The following is a 21,141-nucleotide window of genomic DNA, read 5'->3' as shown; positions in this document are numbered from 1 at the left end:
TAAATTATAATTAACAATGAAACTAGTTAAAATTATTTTAATGGCTATCTGTGAAAATTGCCTTAATTTATCATATTTCTTTTGCATGTTCGGTTGCTTTAAATTTAAAAGCTTTCGTCTGAAATTTGGCTTGCCAAATCAAAATTCAAATAATTTGGTAATAAGTTTATAATGAGATTACAATATCAATATTAAATAATGACGAGGTTATTCAATGGATAGATTTTTACGATTCATTGAACTAATAGTGAATGTATAAGATATAACTACACATTTGATTTAAACAAATTAAAATTAGAATATACTCTTATTTTTTAATATACTAATAATATTTTTCACTAAGAACTTTAGGTTAAGGAAAACCATTATTTTTTCTGATTTTTATCTCATACTTACTAATCTCTATAGATAAATTTCAAATTAAATATCTTATGTTAAATTTGTTAAAATGTGAATACATAAATTATTATTGTCATTTTTCATTTTTAACGTGTAATAAAAATTTAGTGCATCAGATAATTATACAATAAATTCTTATAGTTCGATCCTTTTTCAAATTTAGCTCATAACAATGACTTAGCATTGAGTTGTGCATTAGAGATGACATGTTATAAATACGTAACTATCATGAATATCTTAGCTGTTCTTTCTTTTCTGATCGCCTGGAAGGGGCAAACGAATTTTTTTATTGTTTCTTCAACAGTCTAATTAATTAGAAACAATGAAATTAAACTACATGTGATAGAAAATCGTATAAATCATCACACATATTTGATTCATACGATTTGCATGAGTCGTCACACAATAAATTTTTTGCAATTCGATCATTTTTCAAGTTCGCTACTTGACAAAACTTAGTGCATCGAACTGTTATAAAATAAACTTTTATAATTTAATTATTTTTCAAACCCATCGCATATAACGATAAACCTAATATGTCGAGTTGTCATACAACAAATCTTTGGCGTCCGATCCCTTTTCAAATCCGTTACAAACGAGAAATTAGTATATCGGACTGACATTTTTTTTATCGCTAAATATGAAAATAAAAATAATTAATAATTTATCAAAAAATAACTCCGAATATAAAGGTGTTTTTGGGAACAATAGACGTGTCATTTCAGTGATTTCATCGTTTCACTTTCTTTCTCACACTCTCTCTGTGATGCTGTAGAAGCAAAAATGGGGAGAAAATCGGTTTTACAAAAGGGTAAGGAAAAAGTCACTGACGGCAAAGCTTCGTCGTCGGCCGGAAAACGTAAGCGTAATTCTAGCGATGATTTCAATGACGATAAAACCGGTGGTCGGAAAAGAAAAGATCGCAGTGTTCTTCAGTTCGTCGATGACGTTGCTTACGAGGTCGATGACGACGACGACGATGACTCAGATTTTGACTTCAGTGACTCTGACTTCTTCGAGCAAGGTATACGTTACAGCTGACACTCAACTCCTTTTCAGATTTTGAATGTCTAGCAGAAATGACTGAGAAATTAGGGATTTTCAGTAAATCGGTTGGTTTAGAGCTATACTGGTCTGCATTGATGTAGATTTTTTTGACCATTTGTTTGCATGTTTGAGGTTAGATAAAGGTTTTAAGAGTCAATGGTTTGAAGGAATAACTGTGAAATGTTGTTTGAAGGTATATGAGACAGCGTAGCAGTGGCCTAGTTCCGTTTTGCTTTGTTATGTGTATTCGTGTTTTGGATAATTCAGAGAACTGTCTAAGGAATTAGGGATTTTTGGTAAATCTGTTTGTGTAGCTGGTCTGCATTGTCACAGATTTTTATTGACTGCTCATTTGCATGTTTGAGGTTTAAATAAAGGTTTTAAGACTTTAAGCTTTTGAAGGATTACTTGTAAAAAGTTGTTTGTAAGTATACGATATAGCATAGCAGTGACCTTGTTCCTCTTTGATTTGTTCTGTGTAATTGTGTTTTGGATAACTCAAAAAACTGATGAGAAATTAGGGATTTTGGTGAATCTATTTATTTAATAGGCTTAGTATGCATATTTACACACTTGTGGTTTTCTTTTGCATGTTTGAGGTATGATAAAGGTTTTAGGATTTGAGAATTTTGAAGGATTAGCTGTAAAAAGTTTTTTGAAGGTGTATGAGACAGCATATTAGTAACCTAATTCCTTTTTTGCTTTGTTCTGTATGTCGTGTTTTGGTTAATTCAGAAAAAAGACTTTGAGAAATTTTGGATTTTGGTGAATCTGTCTGTGTAATAGGCTATGCTAGTATGTGTTTTCAGTTTTCACATACTTGTGGCTTTTTTGCATGTTTGAGGCCCTTATGAACTTTTTGAGAACCTAGACTTTTAAAGATAAAATTTGCGGTTGAAAAATTATTCTGAAATTGCACCCAGTGGTGTAATTTTTTTGTTCATTCTTTTTTTGGTTTCACCGATTAACGTAGCATGGAGGTCTTGTTTAAAATTTACTGATTTTGTTGCCTTATAGCAAATGAACAAAGAGAAAAGGATTACATGTAGGAATTTATTATGCGATCTTGGAAGTTATTTGTTTGAACGGGATTCACTTTTCTGTAGTAAACTTGGGTTCTAAAAATCTATGTAAGATAAACCAGAGTCTTGTACTGATTCTGGGTATTTCCCTTTTTAATTTGTATTTTTGATTGTAAATCATTTTGTGTTTCTCAGTGACTGTTGTTCAGACTGTACCCTACATAGTATGTACAAGGAATAAAATTATATTTGACAAATCTATTTATATTTTACATTCCTTGAAGATGCACAGTCCAAAGTGTGGTTGAATATTTGTTTTCTTTTGATTGACATCTTCTGTGTGTATTATTATTTATATAAAAGGGAAACAGGAGCGTGTTTTAAGCAACAGCTCCCTAGTACTATAATTCTCTTGGCCTAGAACAATTAGTATATCATTCTTTCTTATATTAAGCTTCATACTTATAAGCAGCTCATACTCGCTGCTTCTAGCTTGATTTATCCCAATCTTCTCTGTACAGGTGCTTGTTGTTTATTACCTCTGTGATTATCCATTTTCAAATTGTACGCTGGTCAATGCTGCCTCTCAATTTTTACTTGTTCTTTAAAGAATTATTATCTCTATAGATTCAACTCTTACTGATCAACAACAACAACGTGCCCGATGTAATCCCACAAGTAGGGTCTGCGGTAGAGATCTTGTTTCCAATAGACCCTCTGCTGAAAAGAAGTGTAATCAAAGCATGATAGAATCATTTGTTTCTTGTTCTAACAATAACAGCATTGCCTAAGTTGCAAAAAAAAAAAAAAAGGAAGAAGAGAGCTTATGAGCCAACCTACCTTAGCTGCGGCAAGATAAACACTGAGCTTAACATTTTTTTATTTGCACAGGGAGATCAGGGAAGTGGGGAGTGAGTTACTATTATTTTTGGTAGCTCACTCTGCCAGAACTATTTTGAGTTTGTTTATCTTATCAATGTGGTTCTCCCTTTGGTGTAAAAAACAGATTTGCTTGAAGAAGAATTTGGAAGTAATGCTGAAATCAAGAATGAACCTGCGAGAACACCCCAACCCCCAGTGATCAAAGAGGAGGAGATGGATGGAGAAGAGCTAGAGCGGATGTTAAGGGAGCGCTATAAACCAGGTTCTAGTTTTGTTACCTATGCAGAAGATGCTGATGATAGGAAGAGACAGTCTGAGCAGGATACACTTGTGCCTTCTCTCAAGGATCCAACTATATGGAAAGTTAAATGCACGGTATAGTAATTGACATTGAAGTGAAAAGCCATTCATACATATTTGTCAGATTGTTGTCATTTAGTTCTTTCTTATTGTCATTCTGGTTTTACAGCTTATGTTGCTTTATTTTTTGTATTTGCGTTGTTCAATAGGTTGGAAGAGAAAGGCACTCAGCTTTCTGTCTTATGCAAAAGTATATAGACTTGCTTGCTTTAGGAACAAAGCTGCAGATAATATCCGCTTTTGCACTTGATCATGTGAAGGGATATATATATATCGAGTCTGACAAACAATGTGATGTTTACGAGGTCCTACTCTTTTTTTCTCTTTATTATGACATTCTTAGGTCTTGAACTGGCCTTGATGCTTCTGTGGAAGTCTGATCATTCGTTACAGTTTTTTTTTTGATAAAGTATTCCTTAATGACATTCTAAACGGACTAAACTGAGCTCCTTGTATAGGCATGTAAAGGCCTTTGTAGTATATATTCAACTAGAGTGGCACCTGTTCCACTGAACGAAGTTTCTCATTTGATTGCTGTCCGGAAGAAGTCTAGTGGGATTTCTGAGGGCATGTGGGCACGTGTCAAAAGTGGAATATACAAGGGTGATCTAGCACAGGTACTATTAATTCCATCAGCTGGCTGCTACTTTATCTCTCTTATTGTACATGTAGATGCAATATGACTTATGCTGCTTATTGGCCTCAGTTTACTTGTCTAAGAAATTATGCAAGTGCAACAATAATGAATCACCTTCTTTCATGTGCTTGCTAACTGTTTCATCGTGATCTGTAGGTTGTGGCAGTGAATGATTCGCGGAAGAAAGTGACAGTGAAGCTGATTCCAAGAGTAGACTTACAAGCCATTGCTGACAAATTTGTAATAATTTATATTTGATTTTCCGAATTATTTTATGTTTTTGTTAATGTGAATAACTCTTTCTATGTGATGCATAACATGCTACTTCCCATAACATGCTACTCCTTTCTTCTCTTCATTCCCCATCCCAAAAAGAAACAGAAGTAATAGCAAGAGAAAAAACCTGTTTTAGGGAGGGAGGGATGGTGCTGCCCGTGTTTTCTGGGTAATTGTGCATTGGTTATTTGACCTCAACTTTTTAAGAAATGCACATCTTCTTGGAGCTGTTAGTCTTGTGAATTTGTACTTAGTTGGTGGTTCTGATTTGAGTATTTCCTGCACTGCACGGTGTAGATACTTCTAATTTTTTTGTATTATATTACGATTTTAGATCAAAGTAATGTACTTACTCTTCTCTTTGTTTTAATGTTTGCTCCTATGCTCTATTAGTATATATGCTTGATTTTGACTAAGCACTTAACTTCTTTTGGCTAATTATGCACTTAGCAATCCAGATTTACATCTTATTAATCTACTTTCATTTAGCTTAGGCTTATATATATCGTCTGCAGTCCGCTACATAAATGCTGGTTATCATCCTCACTGATAAAAAAAATGCTGGTTATCATCATCAATACACCTATAAATTATAATTTAATTAGTCTTCTTAGAATACATTTTTAAGGGCTTTGGATTTCCTCTTTGCAAGAGTTGAACATCTTTTTGATGGAAGTAAGGTATTTCAATAGACGCATCAAGGAGATGCAAAAATACAGAAGACGCAGATGTTAGCTTCTGTACAGTACATTTCTAAGGACAGGGTGCTAAACAAAAAAACCTAAAACATATGGGGTTAAGCTAAAGTTAGTAAACTGATAAAAGTCTTAAGGTAGGAGCCAAGATTATGTACAGGGGTGAGATTGCTCCAACTAAAGAGGTATAATATGTTTTTGACTTCAGAGATTGGTAAGGGTTGAAATGTCATCAAAACAGTGTGATTCCTCTTGTGCCAAAGACACCCAAAGATGCATGCAGGCATATCATGCCCCCAGCTACTGGGTAGTGAAGGATGGTGATTGAATGGTTTTGAGCTGTCTTGGCACATGTAACATCTATACTAGCTGTGTTGTCTTGAGTTAGACAGGCTCTTGTGTGAGCTGTCCATTTGAAGGTCTCCAATGAGAGAGTGCAAAAACGCAGGGATTTATTGGCTGTTATCACTGGGGAATTGTTATAAGTACATTTTCACCTGGGTTTATGGTTTTAATTTGACTGGTGGAGATTTTAATTCCTTTTTTTAAATTGACGGTTTAAGTTGATCGTAAAACATCTCTATTAGTAGTCATAGACTTCTAATATTGTACATTTGTTTCGTTTGAAACTGTTCAAAGTATGTAGCATATTGATGTTTCCATACCTTTCATTTTTTACTTTCAGCTTACTCAGATAGCTGAGTTTTTAAAATTTATAGGGGGGAGGAGTTGCTGCCAAGAAAGGAATTATTCCAGCACCAAGACTAATTAGCTCTACAGAGCTCGAGTAATATCATACTCCATTTGTTATTACTATTCCAATATAATAGGTTGCAAGTATGTGATGTTTTGCCGTAATTTAACTGCAGAGACTTTCGGCCTCTAATCCAGTACCGGAAAGATCGGGATACAAACCTAATGTTTGAAATTCTTGATGGAAAGATGCTGAAGGATGGTTATTTATACAAAAAAGTGGGGACTGATTCATTGAGCTATTGGGGTGTATTGCCTACTGAAGCTGAGCTTCTGAAGTTTGAACCTTCTAGTAATGATGAACCCCATGATGTAGACTGGCTTACCCAGCTTTATGGTGATCGGAAGAACAAGAGAAATACAAATGATTTTAAGGTTGGTCAGAAAGGAGGTGAGAAAGGGGAGAGTTCTTCAAGCTCTAGTATGGAAAACAATTTTGAAGTAGATGATCTTGTATTTTTTGGGTAGGTTGTCTCTTTACTGTTCACCAATTTAATATTTGCCCCCCCCCCCCCACCCCTTTGTCGTTTTTGCTTAAAAGTTCTTATGTGCTATTACAGTAGGAATGATTTTGGCATTATTATTGGCAAGGAGAAAGATGATAGCTTTAAGGTATATTTGTATCTATCGGCTTTGTTTTGCTTTGGGTGAATGATCTCTTATTTTAAAGTGATTATTTCTCAGATCATGAAATATGGATCAGAGAGACCTGTGGTAGTGAGCGTTCAACTGCGTGAATTGAAGCGTGCATCTTTTGATAAGAAGCTATTCACTGTGAAAGATCAGCTAACTAATGTCATTTCAATTGGTGATGTGGTTAGAGTTTTGGATGGTTCCTTGAAGGTTCGTCCTTTTCTTTTTTTTTGGATGATTGTGGTTGTGTCTGAGTCAAGTTGTGCGCGCGCAACTTATCTAATCCACCAGTGACTAATGCTTCTGCTGGCTTTACGAAATCTTGATTCCCGAGGTTGTTGCCCCACTAGGTTATCCCCTCGGAAGGTGGACTGTTATTCAGGGATGGAGTAACATCATTTTATTTGTCATTAGTCTTCTGATATAATGTAATGGGGGACTAATAAATGCAGGATAAACAAGGATCGGTGAAGCAGATTTACAGAGGTGTCGTCTTTCTATATGACCAAAGTGAACAGGATAATAATGGTTATCTCTGTGTCAAAGGTCAGATGTGTGAAAGAATTGCAAGCAGTGGTGGTGTATTGAACGGGAAGGTCTGTACATTTGTTTTTTTTTAACTAGTCATATTTGTATGCTATACATATCTGTTGCGCTAATATTTTTGTGCGTATTTTCTTTAACCAGGGAAGTGAACCCGGTCCCTCAGGTTTAGCAGATTTCTCATCATCACCTAAATCCCCTCTTTCGCCTGAGAAATCTTGGAGAGCGAAGGATGATAATAATAGCTGTATGTTTTTAGGAGTGCTCTTTTTCTAATTGGTGCCTTGGATCAAGACACTGCTTACTATTAAAATATTGATTCCTTTAAGTTCCGTTTTTATTCTCTCTACAGTCAAGCGCGGGGATGACAATGAAATGTTTTCAGTTGGGCAGTCTCTGAGAATCCGAGTGGGGCCTTTGAAGGGATACCTTTGTCGTGTAATAGCCATACGACGTTCTGATGTTACAGTAAAGCTTGATTCCCAGCAAAAAATTCTTACAGGTTCATACATTTCCTTGCTTTGACTTCTAATGTTATATGGGAGATTGTCACTAAAAAGAGTCTTGTCTTTGTAGTCAAATCTGAACATCTTGCGGAAGTTCATGCAAAGAGTTCTGTCGTATCTCTTGGGTACAATTTCTTTACCTGAACAAATTCAAGGAGAAACTTCCAATTACTTTTTGACATTTTTATTTCTTTTAACACTCTTTACTTATTACTATAGGGTCGATGGTGACTCATCAAAACCTTTTGACCTGCTTGGAACAAAGGATGGTTCTGATGGTAAGAAGAGCATTTTGCTCCTTTTCTTGAATGAGTAGTACTCCCTCCATCCCAATTTATGTGGCGCCGTAAGGGAAGACTTTGTTATGTTTACCAGATTGCCCTTACTAAAGTCACTTTAGTGCTTACTTTTAGTTTTGACTTTTCTTCACAATAAAGTGTTAAGTGGGACCCAATAAGGGCAATGATGGTGCCATTAAATAATTGCCAAATAAAGAAAGGTGACATTATTCCTGGGATGGACTAAAAAGGAAAGTGTGCCACACAAATTGGGGCAGAGAGGGTAGTACTTTTTATTTCAGAGTAAAAGCACCAAATCGGTGCAGTTAGATACAAAAACAAAAGCCTAGTGAGCAGAGGAATTCAAGTAAGTTGGAACATCATACACTGTTATCCTATACCAAAAGCCAAAAGATATAAGCATGACTATTAAGTTTGTGTGTTGAGTTAACTAAGCCTTCAAAGCATCTTCTGTTCCTTTCCGCCCAACTAATCCAACAAAGATGCATGCAGGGATGGTCATCCATGTCTTCCTATTCTGTTATGCATTCTCTTCCTTCCTGCAACATTGCAGTTCGTCGCATATCGATGGCATTGACCATGTTTGATTGTATAAGTTGAGAATCATGCACCACAGTTTTCTGGCAGTGTGTCTTTTCCTCGCATATGGAACCACTGCTGCACAATACCATTCCCACCCTTTGTAGTTCTGTTTGTGTCTAACATGCTTCATTTGCAGTTATCCAACAAGAACTTATTGTGTATGAACTTACCAGCGATTCTTTTTATTTTTCTGGCAGATTGGATGGTTCAAGGGGCTACTGCCACCGAGGGTAACACCGGGAATGCATCATGGGGTGCATCTGGAGGTAGTGATAGAACTGTTGCTGACTCTGGGCAAGATGATGGTTGGGCGAAAGCTACTTCTGCTGCTGCTGCCACTAGTGGTGCGTCTGATGGCTGGGGCAAAAAGGTTGAATCACATCAAGAGAGCACTGAGAAGGTTACAGATGGTTCCTGGGGCAGTTCTGTGCAAAAACAAGGGAATAATGATGATTCTGGAAAAACCTCATGGGGCAAGCAGGACGGTGGATCTTCTTGGGGTAAGCAATCTGATGTAAATGCAGAGACTGACTGGAAAAAACAAGATGGTGGATTGGACAAGACAGATAGCAAAACCTCGTGGAGTCAGCAGGGTGCCGGATCTTCTTGGAATAAAAGTGATGGTGGATCATCTTCAAGTAAGCAAGCGGGTGGATCTTCTTGGGGTCCGCAATCAGATGCAAATGCTGAAACTGGATGGAAAAAGCAGGATGGTGGATCAAATAAGACAGATAGCAAAACCGCGTGGAGCCAGCAGGATGCTGGATCTTCTTGGAAGAAGAGTGAAGGTGAAGGTGGATCATCTTGGGGGGGTAAGCAATCTGATGCAAAGGCAGATAATGACTGGAAAAAGCAAGATGGTGGATCTAGCTGGAGTAAGCCAGAAAGCAAAACCTCTTTTAACCAGCAGGGTTCTGGATCTTCTTGGAATAAAAGCAATGGTGGATCTTCTTGGGGTAAGCAATCTGATGCAAATGCAGATACTGCCGGGGAAAAGCAAGATGGCGGATCTAGTTGGAGCAAGGCTGATGACAGCAAAACCTCTTGGAGCAAGCAGGATGGTGGTTCTTGGAACAAAAAGGATGATGGATCTTTCTCCAAGCCAGCTGGAGGTACTTCTTGGGACAAAGGAAGTGGTGGATCTACTTGGAATAAGAAGGAAGCTGGATCTGGTGGGGGAGAAGATACCAGATCTACTTGGGGTAAACAGGATGGTGGATCTTCTTGGGGTAAAGAAGCTGCAGGGGGTTGGAAAGAAGGTGAGAGTGGGAATAGTGGTGGTACGGACCAAGAAGGAGGGAGCTGGGGAAGGCCAAGAGAATTTGATGGAGGTCGTGGATCAGGTGGTAGGAGAGGACGAGGTGGTTGGCGAGGAGGTCGAGATCAAAGTGGTAGAGGAAGATCCTTCAATCAAGGACGGTCTAGTAGCTGGACTACTGATGGTGAAGATAATAATAATAATTCTAATAATGTATCATTTAAGGGTAACCAGTCTAGTTGGAGTAATTCACAGGAACATGGTAAAAATGTTAATGAAGACACCAGTGGTCCTAATAATCAATCGTCTGATTTCCAGAGCACTGGTGGTTGGGGTGCTTCCAAACCATCAAATGATGGATGGTCTTCTAGTTGGAATAAAAATTCAGCCACGACTGAGGTAGGAAGTTCTGGTGGAAACCAGTCAGATTGGGACAAAAAATCTGGTGAAGTGGGTGGAGCCGCTGGTTGGGACAACAAGATTACCCAGAAAGCTTCAGAAGGTAACAACTCTGCATGGAATAGCAAATCTGCAGTCGAACAAGATGGAAATGGAAAAAATCAAAATGATCCATGGAAAAAGACTTCTGATGGAGATTCATCTACTGGATGGGGTCAAAGTAATTCGTGGAAGAGTGGAACTAATGATGCGGGTGGAACTCAAGATTCTTGGAGCAGCAAAAGTAACTGGAGTTCTGGAAGTGGCTTCGGTGGCAACAACCAGCAATCTGATTCTTACAGTGACAGGGGAAGAGGTGGTAGTTGGAGGGGAGGTCGTGGTAGATCAGATAGGGGTGGATATGGAGGTAGGGGTGGTTCAGATGCTGGTGGCTTTGGAGGTAGGGGTGACTCAGATGGTGGCGGCTTTGGAGGTCGGGGAGGTTTTCGAGGTAGAGGGGACAGAGGAGGTTTTAGAGGTAGAGGATCAGATGGAGGAGGATTTCGTGGTAGAGGGCGTGGAAGGAGGGATGGAAGTGGTGAATGGCAGAATAGAAATGATTCGCAGGAAGATAAACCCTACAGTTGGAGCAAAGGCTCTGGCAGTGATGCTGAGGGATGGAAATCTAATAAGGGCAGTTGGAGCCAAGATGACAATAACAAAGGCAGCTGGAAAAGTGCTGATAGTACAGTTTGTGCTGAGGATGGTGGATGGAAGAAAAGATTCGACTCTGAAAAGAATGCGAGTGGAAGTGGTGCTAGTACTACCAGTTGGAATAGTCCAGGAAATAGTTGGAAAGCATCAACTACTACTACAGGAGGTAATGCTGATGATGGTGGATGGAAAAAAGGATTCGACTCTGAAAAGAATGCGAGTGGAAGTGGTGTTAGTACTACCAGTTGGAATAGTCCAGGAAATAGTTGGAAAGCATCAACTACTACTACAGGAGGTAATGCTGATGATGGTGGATGGAAGAAAGGATTCGACTCCGAAAAGAATGTGAGTGGAACTGGTGGCAGTTGGAAGACTGAAGGAAATAGTTGGAAAACATCTACAGCTACTACGGGAGGTACATCGTCAGGGTGGGGTCAGCAGACAACTGTTAGTGAAAAGGAGGTTCAGAATGACAAGGGAACAAGTTGGAACCAGGGAACCGGTTCAGGAAACGCGAGCACAGCTTGGACTGCAAACAAATCCAACACCGACGATATGAACAAACCAAAAGAAACGAACGACGGACCGAGTGATGCGTGGGGTAAATCAACCAGCTCTTGGGGCAAAGGAAACAGCTCTGGTGGCCAGGGAGGCTGGTGACAGCTTTGGACGGTAATTGTATGTAACATAAACTTGGTTGATATTATAATCTAAATCTTTGCCTTATATGATGCACAGATTCTACTTGCAGATATTTGGGATGACAATCTCAATGTTTTTTTTTTACATTAAAAGATGAACTATTTGAAACTTCATTAGCTGCCGCTATACAATGCTTAATATACTTGCTCGGTTGAGATTGTTATGTTAAATATTTTGATTGTAAACCTACTCCTGTTATGCTCTTTCAAATTGATCTGTTTAATTTAGAACTGGCTAAAATGTTAAATGTACAGGTCCATTTGTATTTGCCAGTTTTCTTGTTGAACATTATAGTAATAATTTTGTCCTTAATTTATGCAGGTTATTTTGCTATGGACGGTCGATTGGGCCATCCATGTAATTATGGTTTGTACAAATAACAGATGACGGACTAGCTCTTGGGGGAAGCATGGATTGGGACTTTAGATGCTTAGATGTATCGTAAGTTATTACTCTTGAATTGCAGGACATAAAACTTTTGGAATGTTGGATGTTTGGTACTCTTCATTTTCAATTTCGAAACTGATAATTGTCGCGGTGCTTGCTTTCGCGATGACTTTAACTGTAGCCTTTGGCATGGATTATGTTTGGTCGTGTTATTTACTTCTGTTTGATACTTATTCTGGGGGTGTCTCCATGCATGTTAGTTCCTTGGATGTGATAATATTTCCGAGTAAATGATGGCTCTGGCATAATCAAATTTGGAGTCTTTAGATGAGACGCTGTGTTGATGTTTTTTGGTGGGTTACTTGTTGGTAAGTGAAGAATAACCGTGTCTTGGAATCTATAGTTCACGAAGAAAACTCGCTTGATAATAATATGTGATCGTTCTATTTGTCCAATATGGTCGGTGAATTGTAGTTTGATGGTAGTAAATAGTTGGCTGTAGTACTGCTATGCTACTTACTACCTGATGTTTTGTTTACTATCTATTTGTCTCTTGTATTTTCATTACTTCTTTTTTAACTTGTTTTTTTTCTTGAGTCGAAGGTTTATCGGGAATAGGCTCATTACCTTACCTTTGAGAGGTAAGGTTTTGTGTATATTCTCAAGTAAAATGCTATTTTGCATTATTAAACTTGAAATGTTGAATTATTATTATTAAGTGAAAAGGATGTTTAGAATTCCTTAAATCACTCGCACATGGAGATTATTAGGAGTAGAAAATAAAAGAACACATCGTATCAATGTGTTTGGTTGAAATGAAAAAGGCTAAAAAGTCATAACTCATAATAGGCTCTGAAAATGATGCATGATCTGAAAAAGGAACCTTGGCCAACCATACTCTTTATCTTTCTAAAATTTAATTATACAATTTTCAACACTATAATTCATCATCATTTAGCACGAAAAGTCAAAAAAAATCCAATAGCCACCAATTCTAAGTCATACTCAAGCTCCCCACAAGAAGAAAATAAATTTTTTAAAAAATAAGTGAAAACAAAGTGGTGACATCGAGTAGTAAACAACCCATAAATACCTCTTATCAGAAAGCCAATCTCGTTTATACTTAAATTACTTCATTTCTTAAGCAGATTCTATTTCTACATCACTTACTTTACTATCCACCATTCTTTTAAGTTTTTGTGTAAAGAATATATGACAATAATTTGTATATATCATATTGTTTAGTCCAGGGTTGAAATTTAAAATTTAAACTATTTTTAAAAATAGAACAACATTATTAAATAAAAAATTGGAACCTAAGAGTGTGACTCAATATCTAACACAACCCCATAAATTCCTCTCTTTGACATTCCTATCAATCAACTTATTATTATATACAAAGAAATAATTGAGACCCTTGAAATTGTCACGATGCAATATTTTTTCTTATATCTTTTGATTCTTTTTTGAATAAATATAACAATATAAGTAAATGCTATAGTAAGATTAAGAATAATTGGTTGGTGTACAAAAATAACATAATTAAAAGAGATAATAAGATAGTATAATGAGTGGTTGATGATAATTTTTGTGGTGCGCCGCTCCCAAACATCATTCCAAAAAAATCACTATCATCGCCGGCGCCGGTGGACCCTCCACCGCCACTCCCGCTAGCTCCGGTGGTGGTCCCTCCTCCATAGGATATACTTATACTTTTATCCCTGTTTTTTTATAATAATGAAATATATTATTAGAAATTGAATCGTAATATTTTCGATATAAATTATAAATGTATATATATAGATGTGGAAGAGTGAGTTACTAGAGATTTAACATATATACATGTAAATAAATTTAAGATTGTAGTATTTGTACCTATTGATAAAAATTATTATAACTTTGTATATGTGTGTAATTGCTAAAATTTGTCCAGCCAATCATAAGAATCAAAGCATCTTTCGAAATTCACAGATTTAACTGTCTTTTCATTTTTTGAGTTTCTCGTATATAATTAAGTATTTCTGCAGTTATTTAGGTTTTTTTTTATCGAATTTTCCAATTTAATATGAGGTTGAGTCATTATTTCTTTTCTATTAAATACCTTGCTCAATTTGCATGATGCAAGCCTCAAATATGTGACCTAAATCACGAGTCTCTCACTCATTGTCACTTGAACTAAGCTCCACCAATTTAAGAATAAATTCATAATTTCAAAAGCATAATATCTTTTGTATTAAATATTGAATATATTTAAATTTTCATCCCCCTTACCACCACCACACACTCCTTTATTTTTTCTTTTCTAATATCATTCAATAATTTTTTTGTTATACAAAGAAAATAGTTGAGAGTAGATGTCCCATTATGGGTCTAATTTTCTTGATAATGACACATTTAAAATTTATTACAAGAAATATGAGAAAGTGAGTAATTTTTTGTTTATTCTTTTTTTTTTGTTTTTTATTTATCAAATATATTAATTAAACGATTCTAATAGGTTAGAAAATGAAAAGGTTTTTTTGACATGACATTTTCTAAGAGTCTAATACATCCAAAAAAAAAAAAAAGAAAGGAGAGGAAATTGTTTATTTACAAAATAACATATTTATTAAATATTGGTGTAAGTACAACAACAACATTCCTAACCTTAATTCCATAAGTGAAGTCCAAAAAGATAATGTACCACATATTTTATCAACGTTTGACTATAGAGTTTGAATTAGGTTTTAAAAAATTCTTCAAAAATCTATTTGGCATAGGTTTTGAATGATAGTTTTAAAAAGATGTCACTGAAAAAAGTTCAAGTTTCAAAAACCAGATAAACTTTTCGGACTTTCACGAATAAAATTTCACGATCAACATAACTTTAAATTTTAAAAAATCATAACTTCAAAAATGAAAGTTAATGATTTCAAACATTCTATCACTAAATAAGAATCTTTATAAAATAGAGAGATTGTTTTCGACACAAGTTAGTCTAATATGTGCTAGTAATTGCATTTTTTCCACTAAATCTTTAATACCAAATTGAGCAACTAGGCTATATGGGCCCTACCTTTATCTTTAGTCCAAAAGGCCCAATTAATATCAAATGTGGGGCCCAAACACTTTATTAAAAAAGTACATGTTGGGCCCACTTTTTTGCATGGGCTGGAATGCATGAACCCAAAGAATCTAACTTCACATCTCTCTCACACTCTTATTAGATAACCTCACATGACCTAATCTTCCCTTTTTGCCCTTCACTAAATTTAATTATAATTATTACCACTATACTATATAGATTAGATACATATATAAAATATAAAGATTCTATCTTGATCTCTTTATGTTGTTAGTAATTTATTAGATGTAACAGTAATTTATAACGTGACTGAAAACTATGAAATTTTAAGATTAACTTTCAGTTGAAGTTAAAATACCAAATGATTACTTATCATCTATCTAAATTCTAAAGTCACACAAAGTTACCAAGAGACATAGTGAACACTTACATATTTAGTTGAGTTAGAACAAAAGTTGACTCGAAAATCACAATTAAACGATAGAAAAAAATAATACATAAATTAATGGGTGACGTTAAAAATGACTAGGTCCACGAGTTGATCAAATACTGGAAAAAAATGGACCCCTTTCTTGAGTAGTGATAATGTGACATCTCCATCACCTTTTAAATTCTCAAATATTATGCATAATATAATATTACTAAAGGTAACTTTACTTATCAATAATAAAATATAGAAATTTCAGTACGAGTGATAAAAATATTATAATTTTTAATAAAAGGTTTTCACACGTTTAAGTCTTTTTGAATGAAATTTTTTTCGTTTTAATTATAGATCTCAAATTGAAATTAATTAAATAAAAATATTTAATATAAACTTTTTCATATAATTTTAATCGATTTTAATATGATAATCAAAAAACTAAATAGGAAAAATAAAGTGACATTACTTAAATCTATATGGACTTGAGTATAGAAAAAGACAACTCAAAGAATACACAAGGCTCTATTAAGATTCTCAACGCACGTATTATCTCGTGGATCCATGTATCATATATACCTTTCTACTTATTCTAACCCTTATATCAAAGTAAAATAAAATAAAACATACTTTCTCCGTTTCGATTTGCTTTTCAAAAAATTAACTTGACATGGAATCTTTTTTTAAAAGAAACTTTCAAAACTTTGTAATTAAAACTAACATAAGTAAAATGTATCAAAATATTTTAATCTAATGCTGCACATAAAAAGTTAAACTTAAAAAATGTCAAAAAAGAAAAGCTTATTTTTAAACGGATGAAAAAAGAAAATAAACCAAAAAAATCGAAATGGAGAGAGTATATTCTTTAGCCTTTAACGAATTCACACTATCTTCTATTTGATCAACGCTCTCACTGCGACATAAGAACAAAAAAAGAAATAGCATTTTTGAAGATTTAAAAACTATAGTAAACAAAAAAAAAAAATTAAAACAAGAATTAGTAGGTTCCTTAATTTTATTCCACCATCACCCCACAATCATATACTTTACTACTGATATTATTCTCTTTCGCTTTTAAGCCTACGCAACAGTAAAATACGTCAAGTATCTAAATTCTATTTTCTAAAACATTCAGCAGCTATCATAACAAGATATCAGATAACTTTATCCTCAATAATTTACACAAATTAAAAAAAAATTCACTAACACTTTTTTTATGTTTACTTGTATTAAGTTATAATCTCCTCAATTTTTTTCATCTATTTGAGTGACCGTTAAATCATTTAGTCTGTCTTTTTTCATGTAATTTCTAATTATCCAAATTTTAAGTATATTAAAATTATGAAATTATTTAAATACTAGGGGTAAAAATGTCAATATTTAAGAAATGTTGGGTGTGTGGGGTGAGGGGGGTTGGGGGGGAAGGAGTTGTGTACCTTGTGGCACCAAAAACACCAGCATTAAGAGTGAGTTGATCAATAATAGCAGCGGATTTGGGCTCCACGCTCGAGGCTTTCGCGTATTGGTTACTGAGTCCTTCACCTGATGGCACAAAAAATGCTCCATTTACCATTATATCTCCATCTGTTCTCCAATTCCACCCACTCCACTCTCCCTCGTCCGTTTCCACGCGCTTTGTCACCTATTAGAAATACAAACATTTTCTTGTTAAGGCGCTTTTCGATCTATAGTTTCTCGGAGCGAAGGGTTGGATGGATAGTATGGGTCCTCTGACTTCTAGCTATGTATTGTGCGGCTTCATTTTATAGATAATTACGTATTTCCACAATAAATAAGACAGTAAAATAGAAAAAAAGCATGTGTTGTAGTCTAGTTAGGGAGGGTTTATTTGTGTAGTTTGAAGGAAAAAAAACACATAAATATGACATTTAGGGAGGGTTTATTTGTGAAGTTGAAAAAAAAAACATAAATATGACATTTAAACTTTTTTCCTTTTTTTTTTTGGTATTCCAATTCAAAATTGGAAACTTGTACTAAATTCGAGTAGCATATTGCAAGGCTGAGATACTCTTCCAACGTGCAAAGCTCAAACACAAAAATTGAGTAAAGATGAGTTACCACTATACCACAACTCATGCTAATGACATTTAAGCTTTGTATAATTAGTCATGTATCTCTTTTTCTTTAAGAAAATGAAGGTTATAGTGTCTGAATTAACTCGTAGATTTTGAATAATTGTATAAAATACTCCTTATTCTTCTGTGCTACAATGATTGAAATTCTTTTATACTTATTAGGAAACGAAGACTCGATATTTTATTGGATGAATAAATTTACTAATCAATTATTCAGATTAATTAAAGAAGTAGATTTCAAATATAAATATTAAAAAAAAGACAAAGAAAGAGAAAAATTACCTCTTTAGCATTAGCATCGACAGGTGCAGTATATCGATTGCCTTGACTATTAATTGTAGGATTAGCACTTCCTCCAATTGCATACATTTGCCATTCAGTAAAATCATTGTTGACTACATGTATATATCCTCTTCTACATCTTGGCATCCTTTGTACTAGTCCCACTCCAAAATGATTAAATGCTATTGTCACCTATTCACAAAATTAATTACATATTAAAGAAAAAATATATATATTATACGAAATATTTTAATTTCATTCTAAGCTTTAGAGCTCTAATATGAAGTATAACGAATGATAAATTTAAACCATATGACTAAAACTAAAAAGTATTGAGTTTGAGAGTTTTGTCTTAAAAGTTTACTCTCTTTGTTTGAAAATAGAGAAAAAAAATTAATTTTATAATCCTAAATTAAAAATATCACTTTAATTCTGTGGCGTTAAACATGATAGGTAGAAAGTTGAAATTAAATTATTTTTATAAAATAAAAAAAATAAGAAGAAAGTAGATCGTTCCTTATGAAATAGAAGGAGTTACTCATTTAAAATCGAAATAAATCAAAATCACTGTAATCCAACATGCATGAACTTCAAATTCTTAATTTGTCTTTAGATAATTTAAAGCTTTGTTTCAGAAGTAATCATATTAAAACTTTATCAAGATGAAATTCAAAATATAATGAACAACTATATTATTTAAACTTTCCAAAAATATGCATAATAAATTGTTTATATGTGTGTATTTTTTAAAAAATTTAATAACGATATAATAATATTTTTTAAAAATTCGAGGAACATAAATCTAACCTGCATTCCGGCATCAGGCGAGTAACTATCATCATGTCCCAATAGCATAACTTCATCATGGTGACTGAAATAGCTATTAGAAATCGTTATACCAGTGGACCCCATAATAGCATCAATTAAGCCATCAGTACAATGCGATAAAGCACAATGATCAATCCATATATTCCGTGACGAAAATATCGAGATCCCGTCGCCGTCCGATCTACCCCGGTGACCGACGTGCGTCGGCGTCGACCGTATGTCAGTATTTCCAGACGGTAAACAATTGTAAATATGAATATTATGTATAATCACATTGCTAATATACTGCAACGTTATACATCCGTTACCGGTGATGTGAACTTTCGCTCCCCGGCCGTCGATTGTTTTGTAACTGTTAACGATGAGTTCGTGTTTCAATTTAATGAACATATCGCCGGAGAAGATGATCCAGAGTGGTTCTTCCTGGATTACAGCGTGCCGGAGTGTTCCCTGAGTTGGATTTACGGTGTCGAGATCTGAGGAATCGGAAACGACGTAGTATTTGCCGTTTTTACCTCCGATTGCGTTCTGGCCGAAACCTATAGCGCAATCGGCTAAACGCTGCCGGTTTTTCGACCAATTTGGATCGCAGCGCCAGCAATCGTCGATTGGATTTCCGGTTTCACATTGAGTAGTTATGGCATTCATGGTGGTGTTCCATAGTTGCCTTCTCGAAATCGATTCATTCACCTTCCTGTAAACAATGAAAAAAATACATTTAACATAGCACTAACGCATCGGATTTCATCAAAACAGTCAAATTTAGTACTAAAATCGATATGAATATGTGACAAGTTTGAGCTCAACCAACATATGCCGTGTGGGGAGCAAGATGAGTGATACATTTGGCTAGCGTTGGTGAAGAATGCAAGCAAAATTGGAGCTCGAGTATAGAGAAGGTCATGTTTGTGGTGAAATTTAGCTATTTGAAGACATTGTAGCGAGATGAGCTTCGTCAATGTGGTAAGTACTCTTTCATTTTTAATCAAAATATTTGAATTCTTAGTTCTAATTGTTGAGCTATTTTTGGTACACTATGTTTTACCTCCAATTTGAGACTTCCTGATACAAAGTCCGATTAGTTTGAGTCCTAAAACTAACATAGAACACCTCAAGAGAAACCAATTGAATTTTGTGAATTTTCTTTTAAAAAAAACAGAAATTGTCAAACAATAACAATAATATACTCAGTGTAATTTAACAAGTGAATTTCAGTAAGATGTACGTAAATCTTACTTCTACCTATGTGGGGTAGAGAAAATATTTCTGATTGACCCTCAGCTCGAAAAAAAACACAAAGATGCTTGTATGAGCAAAAAATACTAAGAATATGAGGTAATGTTGAGCATAAAGTTAGAATCACCTTTGTACTTCTTGAACCACAACTTCAGGGTAAGGATGTTGATGAGGAAGTGTGAGATTAAAGGAAGCTATAATTTGTGGGAAAAAAGATACTAACAAACAAAACAAGAGAATGCATATAAGAGAAAACATATTTGTAAGTGTAACAACAAATTTGATTGAATGAGTTAATATATTCTTTTGTATTTGTTGTGTTTCTTGTGTAAAAGGAACTCTCTCAATGGAGGGAAGAGATTTCTTGCTCTTGAATTATTTTGGAAAACTAAATGTTTTATAATAACAATATAGTTGAGCACTAGTAACAAACTTTTTAATAAAATAATGGTGTTTTTGGACTTTGTAGTAGTATATTTTTGTGTGTATATGCAAAGCCAAAACCCAATACCCACACAAGGAAAGTTTAGTTTTTTTGTGTGAGAAAAGAGGGGAAGAAGCCCTCTTCTTGTTTTGCTCTCTTTCTGCCGCCTTCTTTTGCCACTTCCATAAATATGTCCTTTTTAATTTTCTCATTATACAAATAGACATTTAAATTTATATAAAATTAAATTAATAGACACATATATTTTGTATGACGTAATACATAGAATGTTACGTATGACACAAAATTATCATATTAGTTGATACATAAGATGAATATCAATCTATCTATTAATTTAGTTTTATATAAGTTAAAGTGTTTACTTGAGGATATTTGAAATTAGAAGGTATAAATGTAAATTCAAGTGAAGTTAAAAGACATATTTATATATTATGTATAATTATTTTATACAACATTCATATACTCTGTTCTTCCATCTCAATTTAAGTGTATTATTTTACTTTTTAATCAATTTTAAAAAGAAAGTATTTTCTCTTATTTAGTAATTTTTTTAATTTCTATATTATATTAAGTAACAAGTTTATATGAAAACTATACATATTAAAAGTCTTTGTTTTTTCTTAAATTTTATGTTTAGCTAAATTAAGTTTAGAATAATCCATAGTTGCTCTATCCTAATTTATATTTATATGATAT

The 21,141-nt window shown here is 34.5% G+C and overlaps 2 protein-coding genes across 5 annotated transcripts; one reads left to right on the top strand and one right to left on the bottom strand.

Annotated features, from left to right (window-relative positions):
• The first annotated feature begins 994 nt into the window (after positions 1–994).
• On the top strand, positions 995–12,306 carry LOC101254655 (protein RNA-directed DNA methylation 3). 2 transcript variants are annotated; one of them, XM_010314292.4, is made up of 16 exons: positions 995–1,423; positions 3,475–3,725; positions 3,860–4,015; positions 4,169–4,327; positions 4,504–4,587; positions 6,038–6,105; positions 6,188–6,535; positions 6,632–6,683; positions 6,756–6,914; positions 7,157–7,300; positions 7,392–7,494; positions 7,600–7,749; positions 7,824–7,878; positions 7,973–8,031; positions 8,832–11,662; positions 12,008–12,306. In XM_010314292.4, the coding sequence occupies exons 1-15, from the start codon at positions 1,183–1,185 to the stop codon at positions 11,642–11,644; spliced, it is 4,842 nt and encodes a 1,613-aa protein (XP_010312594.2). In that variant the 5' UTR covers positions 995–1,182; the 3' UTR covers positions 11,645–11,662; positions 12,008–12,306. The 2 variants fall into 2 exon arrangements, with proteins under 2 accessions (XP_010312594.2, XP_010312595.2); XM_010314293.3 differs by having other exon boundaries at positions 1,043–1,423; positions 8,832–11,656.
• Positions 12,307–13,496: 1,190 nt separating this feature from the next.
• Positions 13,497–20,595, bottom strand: LOC101264881 (probable pectate lyase 13). Of its 3 annotated transcripts, none has more exons than XM_004249991.5 (5): positions 20,128–20,595; positions 18,744–19,458; positions 17,937–18,128; positions 16,995–17,200; positions 13,497–13,794 (listed from the first exon to the last, which is right to left on the bottom strand). In XM_004249991.5, exons 1-5 carry the CDS (start codon positions 20,256–20,258, stop codon positions 13,569–13,571), a joined length of 1,470 nt encoding a protein of 489 aa, XP_004250039.1. In that variant the 5' UTR covers positions 20,259–20,595; the 3' UTR covers positions 13,497–13,568. The 3 variants fall into 3 exon arrangements, with proteins under 3 accessions (XP_004250039.1, XP_010312591.1, XP_010312592.1); XM_010314289.4 differs by lacking the exon at positions 20,128–20,595 and adding an exon at positions 19,572–20,048; XM_010314290.4 differs by lacking the exon at positions 20,128–20,595 and adding an exon at positions 19,576–19,803.
• Between the last annotated feature and the right edge of the window lie 546 nt (positions 20,596–21,141).

This window comes from Solanum lycopersicum, chromosome 11 (genome assembly GCF_036512215.1).
Source record: "Solanum lycopersicum chromosome 11, SLM_r2.1".
In the NCBI taxonomy this organism is placed as follows: Eukaryota; Viridiplantae; Streptophyta; class Magnoliopsida; order Solanales; family Solanaceae; genus Solanum; species Solanum lycopersicum.
Note: the sequence above shows the minus strand (reverse complement) of the source record. Positions and strands in the feature narration are given on the sequence as shown.